Raw genomic sequence first — 15,406 nt, forward strand, 5'->3', positions numbered from 1 at the left:
TATTTAATTTCATTATTTGATATTTGTAAATACTTTTTATATACATATCTCACATTTATAATGATACCGTCCACAGTACGGTGATGACTACTTTGACGGAAATACAACTTGTAGTTTTCTATTGATTCTAGATAGTATTAAATTGATTCTCAAAGCAATTTGCTACCTTAAGTTACAAGAAGGATGCAGCAGCTACACGTAAATTACAATGAATTCCTATTATTTCCCTGGTACAAACTCATTTGCCCTTATTGTCATCCTTAGGAAGATTAACACCCATCAGCCCAAGCAAATTGGAAGTTGGACCAGGAAGTCCTTGTTGACAAGCAAAGGAGTCAAGAAGGTTTTTAACAAGGTTGACATCCACATCCACTGGACTAAACTCTTCATCCATATCCTCTGTTGCATTCGATGTTCCCTGCAAAGCTATCTCCACGCATTAACGACCATTGGTAAAATCACATAAACAAAGACCGAAATACATTGGTAGCTAACTTAGGACATGAGCTAGTCTAGATTTACAATGTTCTACATGTTTTCATGCCCTATCTAAAGCAAGGCAGGATAGCAAATGCCAGAAATTCAATTAGATTCTCGACCAGCAGAATGCATGGCAGGGATTATAAAATATTGGCATATCACGTTTAAGTCCACTAGAGTATCCCAATGCAAAAGACAAAAACATACCTCATTTTTAACGGAGGTCTGCTCGTTTGCATGAACGAAGCTCTTCTTGAGGGTAGTACTCTTCAGTTCATTGTTCATAACATCCGAATAAGAATGCATGAACGAATCCTCTCCATCCTCATGATCAGACATGTCACTTCCATCCTCAGACTCATCTGCAGCTTTCAGTAATAAATTTGAATCAGCCCCTACATTAATTAGATAGGGACATTTCATTCCCTGATCATATGCTAATGCACCTGCTTAGTATTGTTACGTATATGCAATAGGGAAAGGGGCAGTTTTGTTGCGCTACCGACAAATAAAAAAGGCAACTTCCTTTTTGACAATTGTGTTTTAAAGGAAGAGGTGAAACGGTCGAATGAGAGGGCATTAAATTTGCAGAAAAAATGCCTTAAACTATGAACTACAAAAGATAAACCGTCAGCAAAATTTCACTCATTCCCAAAAATAATATCCTAGAAACACGTAGAGAAATATGTCTCTCAGGTGTTAAATCATATAGATTTAGACATATATTGCGATATTAAGGTGTTTTGGTAGACATGAAATTTACCATATCTAAATTACAAATAATCCATGAAGTTTCAGGCCAAAAAATAAAGTATACCATACATATATGTTCCACAAAGATCATGAAGAAAGCAATCATGTATGTATCCTGTTTGCACTAGAGATATAATGGCTTTTCTGTGTGAGATATCTAGTTAGCTCGTATACGTTTCTATGACTAGCTAACATTGTCTGCTCAAAAAATTGCAATTAGGCAAATCCTATAAAAATATGAACTGTAACTTGAAAGTGATAAAAGGTTCATACCAAAATCCATGTCCGAAGAACCTCCATCGTCATCCATATCACGAGTCACATTTTCATCACCTTGGTATTTCATCACCGACTCCACATCTTTCATAAAGCGCTCCACATCAAGTTCCACCTCTTTAGGATCCCTGCATAAGGAGGTAAAATGTTATTTTAACTTGACAGAATTAGCAGTGGATCATAACGTATCCCTACATTTAAAAATCAAATTAGGAACAAATCATAGCAGAATTAGCTTTGATTAAAAGCTCCACCAACCTGTCATTATGAACCTCAGCTCCCTCATAGCTTGACATCTTATGCATGAAGCCTTGCATGGTTTTCACAAGCTCACTAAGATCAAAATCTTCGCCTTTCAAGCTTGATGACGCACCAGTATCCTTTTGCTCCTTCGACTTCTTCTTTTCACGTTTAAGCTCGTAAAGTTCAATCTCCTTTTGTCTATCCTGTAGAGCAGAGTTCAACTCATCTTCTCCACTGTAAAGCCAAGAATCGTCATCTGAAGGTGGAGCATCCTCGTTCTTGAATTCATCAGCTGAATATGGTAATGAAAGAATCTCATCTATTTGTCTCACAGGAGCATTCAACATTTCACTGCAAGAATAACCACAAGCCCAGGCTCAATAAAAGAACTAATAAACATCAAATTCAATTCGATTAAGGTAAGAAACTAAATGACATACCGGGTCTTGGAAAACAAAGAACTGTTCTTGTAATACTCTTCAGCATTCTCCATTAACCTTGTATACTCATTAGACCCAGGAACCAAGCCCTTGAAATACCCACTCTTCTCCAAACTCTCTTTGTACTTTTTCCAGCCACTCCCTTTCCCTTCTTCCCCTTCTTTCTTCTTTTCTTGATACATCATCTCAAGCCCACAAGCTATCTTCATCCCCAGCTCCGCCTCCAAGTCACCCTTCTTCGCCGGCATAGGATAACACTTCGGCGACTGAAACCTCTGCTGCATCAGCTGCGCGTACATTGCCCTCGACATCTTAACTGTCACTGTAACCATCTCCTCTTCTCCTCCTTTCCGTCCCTTCAAAAACCGTTCCATCTTCGCCGCATGTTTCATCGAATCCATGTCCCGGTCGTAGAACCCTTCCACCGCTAACGAAATCAAAGACGGAGCGTGTTTAAACACGCGTGCTACCGAAACCGGGACCCGAACTCTCACGGAATGGGTATTCAGTTTCGCCTTCTCCGGATAACCAGCGATTCGATTCTGGATGACATATTGCACGGAATCCGGCGCCACCGCTGCTTGTTCATTTTCTATTAAGAAATTTAGGGATTCGGTTAGAGTCGGGTTAGGGAGGGCGCTTTGGGGGATGATATGGAGCTTCCCGCGTCGGATAAACGCGCGATTTTGAGAGTTCTCGGGGTTTAGCCAACGGGGGAGATGGTAAGCCGCTTCAATCAAAAGAAACTCGCCATCAGAATCGTGAACTTGGATGGAAACAGAAGGGAAAGCGACGGAGACTCGAAAGAGGAGGAAAACAGTGAACCATTCGTCGTTTAAATTGTCACCGAAACGGAGGTGACCTTTGAGGTGAGGGAAAGGGTGTAAGGCAATGGAGAGGGTGAAAGGCTCGTGCTGCCAAATGTAAGAGGTAGTGAAAGGGGAAACGGCGTTGAGGATTTGGAGGTGGAGCGATTGAAGGGCGTCCTGGGAAAGGGGATTGTCTGGGTATATGGAGTAGATCACGGTGTCCTCCGGAAGGTGTGAGGAGGCTTGAGTTAAGGGATTGGGGTTGTTTGAGTTCAAGAATGGTGGCGGAGTCGCCATGGACGGCGGTGTATGCGGTGGTTGAAACGGCCGAGTTGTTTTGGTTATTACACTTCGAGAACCCGCTGAATGTTCTTGAAGAGTGCTTGTGACGTAGGGAGTTCGAGTTAGCAATATATTTATACTACGCGGGCTAAAGCCCATTTTTCAGGTTTTCTGAATAAAAATAGGTTAAATTATAAAAATAATCACTTTTGTTTGTTTCAAATTATATTTTAGTCACTTATGTTGAAATGTTACGTTTTAGTCACTTACGTTATCATTTTGTTACGAGTCTGTCACTCTATCATTAATCTCCATTACCTCCCTAATGGCGATCTTACGTGGCAGTCTAAATGGGTTTTAAATGTCAACTTGGATGTCCTATATGGTAGTTAAATTAAATTTATTTAATTAAAAACCTAATTTCATCCTAGTAACTGAATATTCAAGTTGGCAATTAAAACTCATTTGGACTGTCACATAGGACTACCATCAGGGAGATAACAGATTTTAAAGGTAGAGTGACTACTTCGTAACAAAACGATAACGTAAGTGACTAAAACATAACATTTCAAACATAAGTGATTAAAATGTAATCTAAGACAAACAAAAATGATTGTTTTTATAATTTACCCATAAAAATATTATTAAATAATTAAAAATTATTTTTTTACCTAAATAATAAAAAATTAATTATGAAAATAAGATATATTATAAATAATATAGAAAAATGATATGTTTTTTAAGATAAAATTAAATATCGGTCAAGATGTCAAGCAGCACAAATCGAAAGCCATCCCATTCTTATCAAATAATTTAGTAATAAAAATTTTCCAAATAATCATCGTAATATTAATATAGTTACATAGAAGGTGTAATACGAAGTATAAAATAATGTTAAATTGCAAATACATTAAGCATTTCTCATGGTGAAATACGTATAATAGTAAGTGTAGATTTAGATGTGTATAAATAGAAATAGAAATATTATTTTATTTGTTCAAAGATATTAATATTAAAATAAATAAAAACACTTCATATATAATAAACAGAAATAGATAATTGGTAAATAATAAAGACATTAATTGCTTTAAAAAATAACATAAAAATTTAAATTAAAAAAATCTATTCTATTTAATGGAAAGAAATTACAAATACTTAATATGTATTAAGTAAACTCCTTAAAGCTAACTTAATTGTATTGTTCTCCATGGCTTGCTCTTTCCATCTGCTTGTTGCTTTTATGCATTTTTGTATGCATTACACTTGATTATGGTACAAATCCTTAATTAATGGAAAAATAATATATCATATATTGGAAGAATTTTAGGAAAATATATTTTGATCTTCTTCTAGAGTTCCAACAATAATCATACTTTCATTTATTTAAATAGATTGTCCTACTGGGACTTTAAAACATTAGCTAATACGTAATACTTTGGTTATTCTTATCAGGTCAGTGAATGCATTTGGTAATTAATTTGTAATGAAGTGAATCATCAAGTTCAAATTACTTTCTACGATGATATAGATAATGATAATTCATTCTAAGTAATTATTTCATCCACCTAGTATTATTTCTCCCCTTTGATGTTAGGAAAACATGTCAAATCAAAATAGTAATAAATTCATGTCATAATTGAACTTTAATTTGTTTAAAACATCCAATAATACAAGGAAATTCATAATTAATATACATTCTCAATTTTCTTTAAATACCCATTTTGTGCATTGTGGTGAAGTGACTTAAATATATACTGTACATTCACAAAATTCTAAAATGGGTTGTATTTGGCTATTGGCTAAATCCAATTATAATGAAGAGTATTTGTCATAACTCATTAACATGATGTGTGCAAGTGTATATTCATATAAAATATCGTATTCTTATACAAAAAGTTTTGTCTCAACAGTAATGGTCTAACTATTAACTGGAGGCATTGAATTATTAATTTTAAACCATTTTATATACATAAACATCAAGCTTTGTGATATTTACTTACGTTGACAATCTAACATACAATGATCATTGAAAACTTGATAAATAAATTTACCAACATTAGTAATAATTGTCTCGATTGCATAATCTAAGGTTTTTTTCTTAAACACATTAGTAAACAAGTAATCTTACAAACTACAGGTTATGATTTGATAACTCACATATAATTATCTTGTAGATGCATCTACTAAAATCATATCAAAATATCCACTTGTTGGATAAATAAGCTCATATTTCTTTCAAAAATGCAAGAGATTCGATCTCAACTTTTGCTAGTGAGGTTTAATAAATCTTCATTGAGAATAAGCAACACTTGATAAATGAAGAATCTTTTTGTTCTTTAATAAATATACATATAAATTTTTATATTGTCGCATCATATTGATCGGGATGGTTAACCAGTCATGCCAACTATTTTGTATATGTGGACTAGTAAACTTCTTGTTTACTATGCAAGTTATTCAACATTACTAATGTAAACTTTTGGTCTACCATCTCGTGTGATTTAACCATGCTAATATATACACAATTCAAACTAGAGCAAATACGATAATTTCCAATACAAAATTCTTACCCAATGTAATAGATTTAATATATGGAAATTAATCACCTCCTCATCCATAGTCTCAATATTGTATCTGTTACAACGTATGCCCTTTTAAAAGATAATAATTTCTTTGAGACTAACTAAGACATTATACATTAATTATCGTTTTGTTTCTTCAGATAACAATGTAGTAGCTCTTCTGAAGCCTTAAATTAATTTTGTACTATGAAATATTAACATGTTTCATTACCACATTGAACATAAGTTAATAATATATCAGCTCTTTTGGAGCCTTAAATTAATGTATCACCAAAGGTTAGTTTGTTTATTTACCAAACAAGAAAAATGCCTTTTATCCCTAATGATAGTATGCACTATTGTATTATCTATTGGATACAAGTGTAAGATAGGAGTGGTACATAACCAACAACTTTTCATAAATTGTCTCTCTTCTTTGAAAGGTTATATTGAGAATTTTTGTTGTTATCTTATTTATCTTTATATTTTCACTTCTTGTGGTAAGAAGAATTATTACTAATAAAATATTCAAAAACCAAATAATAAGTTTAACAATTCATAAAAAGGATGCAACTCACGCTTTTAGAAATTTTGTTTTTTACAAAAAAAACATACAACCCTAAGTAATATAGTAGTAAGATTTTATATAAATATTAAAATAAAATAATATACTTAAGCTAGTAATGAATAGCAAATAGATTACAACAAGAAATTCCTCAATATAGATTATAGAAATCCTAAAAATTAACAAACTAACATCTAAAATGATCTCCATCACAAAGACAGTGCCAATATCCCTTTATTATTTAATTTTATCACGATCATCAATCTAGCATGCTAAATTTGATTTAATATCATTTTTATTATTCGTTTCTGCATTGTCTCCCTTCCGTTGATGGAATCTTGATAGAATTTAACTAAATATTTAGGCGTACAATAGGTACATAACCAATGACCTTCAATAACATAAGTTATCTTAATTGTTGCAGAGTTATACTCACGATTTTAAAATCTTACAACTTCATGTGCATTTGATCACAATGAGTTTTAGATAGGTGATCTTGCAACTTTAGGTGCATAAAATTATCATATTCTAATGGTCATATCTTTCAAAGTTAAACATCTGCATGAATAAAGCTCACATATCTTAAACATGAATGAATTTCAATTCAAAATCTATCCGTTCATATTATTGTCATGGTTAGTCTCCAATTATAATACATATGCTACAATAAAAAAATCATATTAAAATATACATGAAATTTATTAACATCATGGTTATCACCCTGGTTATTATCCTAAGCACTATTACAAGTACTAAAACAATTTTGCTTTCACAATAACATTTATAAATTAATAGTAAAAACTATTTATAAAACAATCTTTTTTTTCGTACGATGCTTAAAAGTTATCCGATATACATTGTACCAAATTTCAATACTAAATATATGTTGTGGAATAGTATAACAATAAATTATTTAAAATTTGTAATTCAATTTAAAACATATAATCCAAGCGTTCAACAATAATAGGTTAATAAGACTCGATAATCAGCAACAATAAATTAATAACACTTTCTATCACTATTTTAATCAAATTTCAAACATATTAAATAACACTAATCTTTAATCATTTAAATATCATTCATAACAAAAACCCATTTCAAAAGAAAAAGAATAATAAATAATAATTTTACTTTCATAAAGAAGGAGAAACGTACAATACGGATGTTTATTTGTGTAGGGATGTTGGTTCAAGCCCAAAGTTAATTGCACTATAGTTCCCCCAAACTACAACCTCATTCTAAATTGGTCCATAAATTTGAAAACATTCTATCTACATCATAAACTATCGAGATTATATCAATTACATCATTTTGTTATTAAAACTACTAATTTTAATTATTAAGTATGACATAATTTTAAATGATTTTCTTTAAGAAAAATAAAATATTTTAATAAAAAAGATAAATGAATGATTAAAAAAAAATTAAAAACATTCTAGCATAACTTTTTCCCTTCTTTTAATTTTCATTTTAAAATTTCCATCTTTTCCATTTGGTATTTTTCTTTAAATTTTTATAAAATTTATTGTTTCATTTAATGGTTAAATAAATAATTTTAATAGCGAAAAAATCTTATTAATATAAGACTAGCTTAAAATGGAAATATTAATTTAGACACATATATAGTAATTAACTCATATTTATATCATACTACTAAATAACCTATAACATATCTTAAAGTAGAATACGTCAAGAGCTTGACCTTCAAAAATTGACAGCGGCCTTTCTTTTTATTTTCGCGTTATTTTTACATATTTAAAGTATTATTATAAATTTACTATTACAAATTTATATGAATTTTTGTAACTTAATAATTTGTTTTATGTTTATTTTGATATATTTATTTCTACTTAGTGCATTTTTTTGTATATTTATTTTCTTATATTGTGTTCTTGTAATGGATCAATTCATTTAATATTTAATATTTAGCATAATTTATGTACATTTAAATTCAAAAAAGTAAAATTTACATTTATTATATACCTCACAATTCGATTAATGATAGTTACACTATTAAATACTAAATTATAGTTAAGTTTTGATTTTGGTCATTTAATTAAAAAAAATTATAATTTAATTATTAATTTTTTGAAAGTTTTCATTTAAGTCATTATACTATTCAAAAAAATTTATCTAAATCACTATACTGTTAATTTTTTTTTAAATAAAAAGTTCCGCCAGTGAACTCAAAATGACAATTTGGTGATCGATATAATAGATCAGTAACCATCGACAAGTAAAAAACATACCTTAAATCCAAGTCAATTTGATAGTCAGTGTCAGAGATCGGAGAAAAAAGCTTTTTGAATTTTGGTTCACAGATTCATGACGTCCAAAGTTGTTTTATGAAAAATAATTAGACTGTACAAGAGAAAGGGAAAGATAGCTTTTGATTGGTGCAGATAGTGTAAATAGAGTAAGTCATATAGCATCGATTTTAACAATTTAATGACTTAAATAAAAATTTTTAAATAATTCAGTGACTAAATTGTAATTTGTTTTAGTTAAATGAGATAAACGAAAACTTATCATAGATTAGTCTGTAGTTTACCCTTTTAAAAACTACATTTACGATTATTCTAAGATTTGATCGGCCCACCACATATGCTTTCTTCAAGCCGTTCGATTCAATCAATCCAACATTGTTCCGGTCAACCCGACCCATCAAAAGACGATACCAATTCCAGTAATCTCAGCCAACGGTCCAGATCAAACGATGAGCACATCCATCATTGATCTCAAACGTGCTGTAACCAAACCTCTTTCGCTCGCAATAACTCTGCAACCAAAACTTTCTTTTCCTTCATTCTTCCATCCTTCGAAACGACAAACGTTTCAATCTCCACACACAAAAAAAATTCTCTGAAGAGAAAATGTGTTACGGTCATCACCGACGATCTCTCTCACCGGACCGTCCGCCGCGGAACAACAACAACAACGCATTGGTGGTGGATACGCTCCGAGTCCGGTTAGCCGAGACGGAGGCTCGACTCGAACGAGCCAGGGCTCGAGAAGCCGAACTCACTCGCCGACTCGAGGAAATGAAGCGTTTCGTTTCCGTCATGGAGATCCTCGAATCTTACCTCAAACAACGGTTCCGCGAGCAGCAAGAATACGTGGCGCGCTTCTTCTCTTCGCTTCCTGCTAAATGAAAAACAAAAGAAACAGCTTTTCCTTCGGCGATTTTAACAAAAATAACTTTTTGTTAATATTTCCTTTTAGAATATTTTGTTGTTGGTGGTGATGATGTTGTTTTGTGAGTGTTGATCATGTTTGATAGATAGAAGGAATTACATTTTAACTGATTTGAAATTGTAAAAGGTTTCTGTTTCTAGCTCTTAGGGTTTGGGGAGCTCAAAAATTTGTTGGTATTTTACGGAAAATAGTTATATTACTCCTTTCTTGTGTTAAATTGTTTAAGTAGGTGTTAATTATGTTTGTTTGTGGTTAAATTGAAGGCTTAAAATTAAACTCTCTTTGGAGCTGCTTAGTTGATTGAGTTTTACAAATTGCTCTTTTTTCATCGCGATTAATCCTTTTTAATCTCTATTAATTTCTTAATTGATATTGATTTGAGAATCCTCATATTAGGTGGAAGTTTCTGGCATTAGAGGGCTAAATTATGTTTTTCTGATTATGTGTTTAAGTTGTGCAAATTTAGGCATTAGCTAAGTGAGAAGAAAACAGAGAAAGGGAAAGTGGATAGGGCGGCAAGGTGTTTGTTGCATTTCAGTTTCAGGTTGTATCAAGTTGAACGGAGTCTTTGAAGGCTTAAGAGGCGGAGATCTAAGTATAATACTCTTTGGAGTTGCTTAGTTGAATGAGTTCTAGAAATTGATGTTTTGTCTTTGTGATTCCTTTTTAATCTCATTTATATTGATTTGAGAAGCCTTATATCAAGTGGAAGTTTTCTGTCATTGGAGGGCTATATCATATTCTTTGATTACTACTTAATTTGTGATCATTTAGGCCTTTTAGCAGAGCTAGAGTGGAAAAAGAGCAAGCGTGGCAATATTTTTTCTGCATTCTAGTTTTCGGGTTGTATTGAGTTGAATGGGGTCATTGAAGGCATAAGAGTTGCATGCTAAAAGATCCCAGTATAATTGCAGTGTTTGTTGTGTTCTAGTTTCAGGTTGTATTGAGTTGAATGGAATTGTTGAAGGCGTCACAGTAACACGGCAAAGATCTCCAAATAATTGCAAGAAGATACCCAGGTGTTCTCTAAGAGGTAATGGTCGTATTTTCATGAGCAAATATGATGAAATTATTTGTTTTCCTTTGCTGTCTTGTGCTGAAACTTCGAATAATTACTTCCTATATTATGTACTGATTGGGATGAACATGACTGGACTGTATGCTAGCAAAATGGTAAAAATGAAAAGCATGCGTATTTGTTATATCAATAGCAATGACTGATCCAAAGAGCTGCACAAGAGAAACATATCAAACAGCTTGAACTCTATATCTATATTTGATATTGTTTACATTGATTTATTATGAAAGGAGTTCGCCGCTCGGGATTGCGAGATTCAAACATCAAACTTATTGGATAACGAGGCTAGGCTATGTGATGATTTCACTGGTATGCTTTGGGTAGCACTGTTATTGGGTCATAGACAAAAGCAATAAATAACCTATGAAGAAACTCAAATGCCAAATCCTTAAATCTTCACAAGGAAATATCTTTAATTCAACAAGGCAAATTTGCTCCTTTGTTCTGCCATTCATGGATGAGGGAACGAAGGGTGTGATTTGGGGTCAGGAATTTGTGCTTAAGACACAAATTTGTCATGGGAGAAGTATCATGCCCCATCTTCAGCCATTCTTCTATGGCTTCCAATTCATATGAAAACCCATCAGCTGCCACATGTGGATTTTTCATCACTTCCTGCACCCACAAATACCATTCAAACATGTCAAAACAATAACCAAAATCTCATTGTAATTGGACTTGTCGATTGGATGTGGGTTGGGTGAATCTAGGTTGAGTCAATTTGTGTTTTAAAATTTCCATTCCATTTTTGTTTGGGTGAATTTCAGGTTTGTATCGTTTTGGGTTTGGTCAATTTCGAGTTCGGTTATTTTAGGTATGCATCATTTTAAATTACTTTCGAATTGTTTTTGGGTTTGGATTGGTTTTAAGTTCAAGTTAACTTGGTCGAATTGTTTTTAGGTTCAAATTGGTTTTAAGTTCAAGTCAACTTGGGTATGGGTTGAATGGACTTGGGTTAGCTTTTCTATGGTCAAATTGTGTTGGGTAGGATTGAAATGTCTTGCAATGAATAGAGTTTTTTTTTTTAGGGATTTGCCATTAAAATCAAACCTGGAATATGGGGCAGAGGAAAACACTTGGTGCCTCATTTGAGTCTTCACTGTTTACGTTCTCATTGCTTACCACTTCAAATCCCCCTCTAGCCCTCAGTTCATCAGCTTTCTTTTTCAGCTCATGTAGTTCTTCCATTACTGTTGCAATCTGCAAATCTGGGTTCGCCCTTCGGCACACCGACATGCATTTCACAGATATTTTTGCAAGTTCTACTGCCAAGTCCGAAGGCCATTTCCCTGCTTTCTCATCCAAGACCTTAATGAGTGCTGCCTGGTCCTCCACTGTCGCATCTTCGATCAGGCCCGCCCAATTCCTCCCAGTTATCATATGCATCAATAAAACCCCAAAAGCTCGAATGTCCAATCTTATATCATAGTGATCATGGTGCTGTCTCAAGCCAAAGCCGCTAATCTTTGCAACTAGGTCACGGTCTAGGAGAATGTTGGATGTGGTTAGATGACCGTGAACTATGGGCCTTGGCTTTGCCGAGTGCAAGTAGCTCAAGCCCGAGCAAACCTTGCAAGCTATTCTGATCCGATCATACCAACAAAGGACTCGGTTTCTATTTATTTTCCTACAGCTCCTTTGGGGGGTAAATAAAATGTCTCTCAAGCTACCATTGTGCATGTATTCATAGATTATGCATGTCAGCTCCGAGCAGAATCCCATTAGAGCAACCAAATGTGGATGTCTTAAGTCATTAAGAAGCCTCACCTACAAATATTCACGTTCGACATTTATTCAGATATATGTGACTATCTGTCTGATTAGATACAACTACTTTAACTAAAACAAGTAGTCATTTCTCGTTCATACCTTAGCTTGAAAGTCTTCTTGAGACATTCCATTAACAGAATTGAGCATCTTGATCGCAACCGTTGAATGATTGATTCGTCCTCGATAAACATTCGACCAATCTCCACTCACTTTTAATCGCAAACGCTCCGAAAAATCATCAGTCGCCAATCTAATATCCTCGGCCATATACTCTCTGTAACCACATCTTAACTCGTTTGATCGTGCAACCATTCTGAGTGCATCTTTCTCTCTACAAAACTCAATCCTGCGTTGAAAAACATCCCTTTGTCGCCTCAATTCCACGATTTCCATTACCATCTTAGCTCTTGTAACTGCAGCCATTTCCAACTGAGCCACAGCATTTGCTCTTGCTTGACTTGATTTCTGAAGTTTATTTGATAGTTCAACTTGAAGATCCTTAAATGAATTAAGCCTATTTTTGCTCTCTTCAACTTCTCTTTTAACTTCAAATAGTTTCTCTTTTTCAATGTCCAATACGTTCTTAATTTCTAACCGTTGGGTGACCTCTTCTTTTATCTGAGTTTCGAGATCCTCAGCCTAAAAGAAAATGAATGAATTTAAGGCTCCAAACACACACGAAACAAAATCAAAAGAGCTTGAAAAAATACCTTGGCATTGCATAAATCTATAGCCGATTTAGCTTTTGCATGTCTTTCAACATCAGCCTTAGTTTCTTTCTTCTTCAAAATAATAGCCTCATGTGCTTCGTCTATCTTACATTGCACAGCTTCCATTTTTTCTTCATCATTCTGTCAATAAGACAATGCTTTGTCCAATTACTCATCAACATAATTGTCAGAAAATCACTGTCTTAAATGCATGTTTAGTTCAGTTGATTCATGCAGACATTTAGCAGCTTTGGGTTGGAATTCTACCACATGCAACCATTTTCCTTATGGCATGGAAATGGAATGATGGATGCTCAATAATTATAGAATTAGGTAAAAGACAAGACATTCAAATCTAGACAAGGGACCAAACATAATTAAACATCCTGTCCCTGTCATGTGCCTCTAGAGTCAAGAAATGAACATAGATAATTGTTGGCAAAACAGGATTTAGTTAGGCATAAACAACAAAAATTTTCTACCTGCTACAAACATTGAAAAATGGTTCTTATCTCACCATGTTAGAATTGATGCTTTCTGGTGTATCTGACTCCACGGGATTAGCTTGTAACATATCAATCTCTTCATCCAAATTCAAGGACAACAATTGCTGGAAATAGTTTCCAAGCTCTTCCACATTATTGTCCCACCGATCCTTCACCGAATCTTGGTTTGTTGACGGAAGGGACGAACATTTTCGGCGTTCACAGAAAATTCTTCCTAACAAGCTTTTAATGCTTGGTTTTTCTTTTATTTTTGCAACCATGATCCCTCCTCCATCATCTTCCATCAACCCTTCATTGATGTTCCCATTGAGGACCACCAGTTTTCCCCCACATATAATGTATAGCTCACTAAAATCAGGTTTATATTGATGAACATAGAATGCTCCACTAATTGCACTCTTTGATCTCCTATGAAAGGAATAAATTAATTCGAAACATCAGAATTCTTAAATTTAATCGTAGAAAGATTCAACTTGAATATAAGATCTATATAATTGCATACCATGATGAGGATTTCATGAATGTGATTCCCATTACAAGTTTGCCAATTTCAAGACCTGACATCAAATCTACTATGAGCTTGTGGATAGGTTGATCATATTTCTCAACTTTTAATATCTCAGCTTTTACCTATGAAAAAAAAAACTATTATAATCATCAATGGCAACAAAGTGAAAAAAAAAAAAAAACTAATCTCATCAACCACCATAGCCATTAAAAAAAAAGAAAAAAGAAAAAAACCTTTCCACAAAAAGCTATGTACTTGGACAGTAACTTTTCAGTCTTTTCTTGCTCATATTTCTGCAATATTTCCAGCTTCTCTTCACTCACTGCACTTGCTGGAAGCTTTCCAACTATATAGAAGGTGAAAAAAAAATGTTAGGGTCGAGTCAGACCATGAACAAGCTCTTAGGTTTATCATGGTTCTGCATGTTCAAGCACTCCGAGATGCTTTCATGCTGTGAATCCGTTAAAGTTCTCGGTAGAGAGATAAAACCGAAAATATATACATGAACCCTAAGTTTGATGATTGAACTTACATGGGGTATAAACAAAATCAGTGGAAATGTTGTAAGTAACATGAAGGAGGACTATGGTGAATGGTTGAAAACTCCATCTTCTTAGCGTCCAAGCCAACGTTTTATATCCATCTCTTACATCGTTCCCAACTGCAACATAGACCTTCTCCACTTGTGTTTCCATTGGTGATCTTAGCTTTCAAACAGTAGTTTTTTTTTTTAATACTCAGTGAACATCCATGGAGATATAAAGCTATAAAGGGGTGTCAAAGGATTAATTTGAAATAAATAAATAAAATGATTGGAAATGGAATAGAAGGAAATTGGATTAAGTTGAATTTTGTGAAAAACACTGAAAGGGGTTGTTGTCAAGTTATAGATGTTTTCAAAGAAGAAAAGAAAATTAGGCTCGTTGAATGAGAATGTAGGACGGCTAGTTTGGAGCTTGTTGTATGGATTTATTGAAAATTTTAATTGCTGTCTAATTAAGCACCAATTCTATGCAAACAATTTATAAAATATATTTTTTAAATAATATTTTAATTATACTTCAATCAATATTAAACACGAAATCTATATAATAATCAAACATTTATTCATCAATTTAAAACAACACGAAATGAGATTGGAAATTTGTTGGAACAACTTATCCCCAGTAAGTGCTCATGTGCTGGGATTTTATTTTTATTTTTATTTTTTATCCTGGATTCGTCTTTGTT

General features: G+C 33.4%; 3 protein-coding genes across 8 annotated transcripts; 1 reads left to right on the forward strand and 2 right to left on the reverse strand.

Annotated features, from left to right (window-relative positions):
* Nucleotides 1–98: 98 nt before the first annotated feature.
* LOC107944630 (protein ecdysoneless homolog) lies at nt 99–3,387 on the reverse strand. 6 transcript variants are annotated; one of them, XM_041079774.1, is made up of 5 exons: nt 2,193–3,387; nt 1,768–2,103; nt 1,507–1,637; nt 688–842; nt 99–418 (listed from the first exon to the last, which is right to left on the reverse strand). In XM_041079774.1, exons 1-5 carry the CDS (start codon nt 3,296–3,298, stop codon nt 239–241), a joined length of 1,908 nt encoding a protein of 635 aa, XP_040935708.1. In that variant the 5' UTR covers nt 3,299–3,387; the 3' UTR covers nt 99–238. The 6 variants fall into 6 exon arrangements, with proteins under 6 accessions (XP_040935708.1, XP_040935711.1, XP_040935707.1 ...); XM_041079777.1 differs by having other exon boundaries at nt 99–426; XM_041079773.1 differs by having other exon boundaries at nt 688–848.
* Nucleotides 3,388–9,182: 5,795 nt separating this feature from the next.
* Nucleotides 9,183–9,803, forward strand: LOC121208913 (protein SKIP34). The gene has a single exon (XM_041079779.1). It carries the CDS (start codon nt 9,283–9,285, stop codon nt 9,559–9,561), a length of 279 nt encoding a protein of 92 aa, XP_040935713.1. The 5' UTR covers nt 9,183–9,282; the 3' UTR covers nt 9,562–9,803.
* Nucleotides 9,804–10,778: 975 nt separating this feature from the next.
* On the reverse strand, nt 10,779–15,113 carry LOC121208897 (putative U-box domain-containing protein 50). The gene is made up of 8 exons (XM_041079778.1): nt 14,709–15,113; nt 14,410–14,522; nt 14,171–14,298; nt 13,680–14,076; nt 13,163–13,303; nt 12,552–13,091; nt 11,733–12,449; nt 10,779–11,297 (listed from the first exon to the last, which is right to left on the reverse strand). Exons 1-8 carry the CDS (start codon nt 14,869–14,871, stop codon nt 11,100–11,102), a joined length of 2,397 nt encoding a protein of 798 aa, XP_040935712.1. The 5' UTR covers nt 14,872–15,113; the 3' UTR covers nt 10,779–11,099.
* Nucleotides 15,114–15,406: the final 293 nt, after the last annotated feature.

This window comes from Gossypium hirsutum, chromosome A02 (genome assembly GCF_007990345.1).
Source record: "Gossypium hirsutum isolate 1008001.06 chromosome A02, Gossypium_hirsutum_v2.1, whole genome shotgun sequence".
NCBI lineage: Eukaryota > Viridiplantae > Streptophyta > Magnoliopsida > Malvales > Malvaceae > Gossypium > Gossypium hirsutum.

Bases quoted from the DNA above. Each gene is read 5' to 3' on its own strand.
- LOC107944630 (XM_041079772.1), bottom strand. From the start codon at position 3,298: ATGGCGACTCCGCCACCATTCTTGAACTCAAACAACCCCAATCCCTTA. The intron at 2,104-2,192 runs GTATGTCATTTA...TTATTCTTGCAG, and splicing joins TCTTTGTTTTCCAAGACCCG to TGAAATGTTGAATGCTCCTG. The intron at 419-687 runs GTATGTTTTTGT...ATAGCTTTGCAG, and splicing joins AGACCTCCGTTAAAAATGAG to GGAACATCGAATGCAACAGA.
- LOC121208913 (XM_041079779.1), top strand. From the start codon at position 9,283: ATGTGTTACGGTCATCACCGACGATCTCTCTCACCGGACCGTCCGCCG.
- LOC121208897 (XM_041079778.1), bottom strand. From the start codon at position 14,871: ATGGAAACACAAGTGGAGAAGGTCTATGTTGCAGTTGGGAACGATGTA. The intron at 14,523-14,708 runs GTAAGTTCAATC...CCTTCTATATAG, and splicing joins TGATTTTGTTTATACCCCAT to TTGGAAAGCTTCCAGCAAGT. The intron at 12,450-12,551 runs GTATGAACGAGA...GAATATTTGTAG, and splicing joins AAGAAGACTTTCAAGCTAAG to GTGAGGCTTCTTAATGACTT.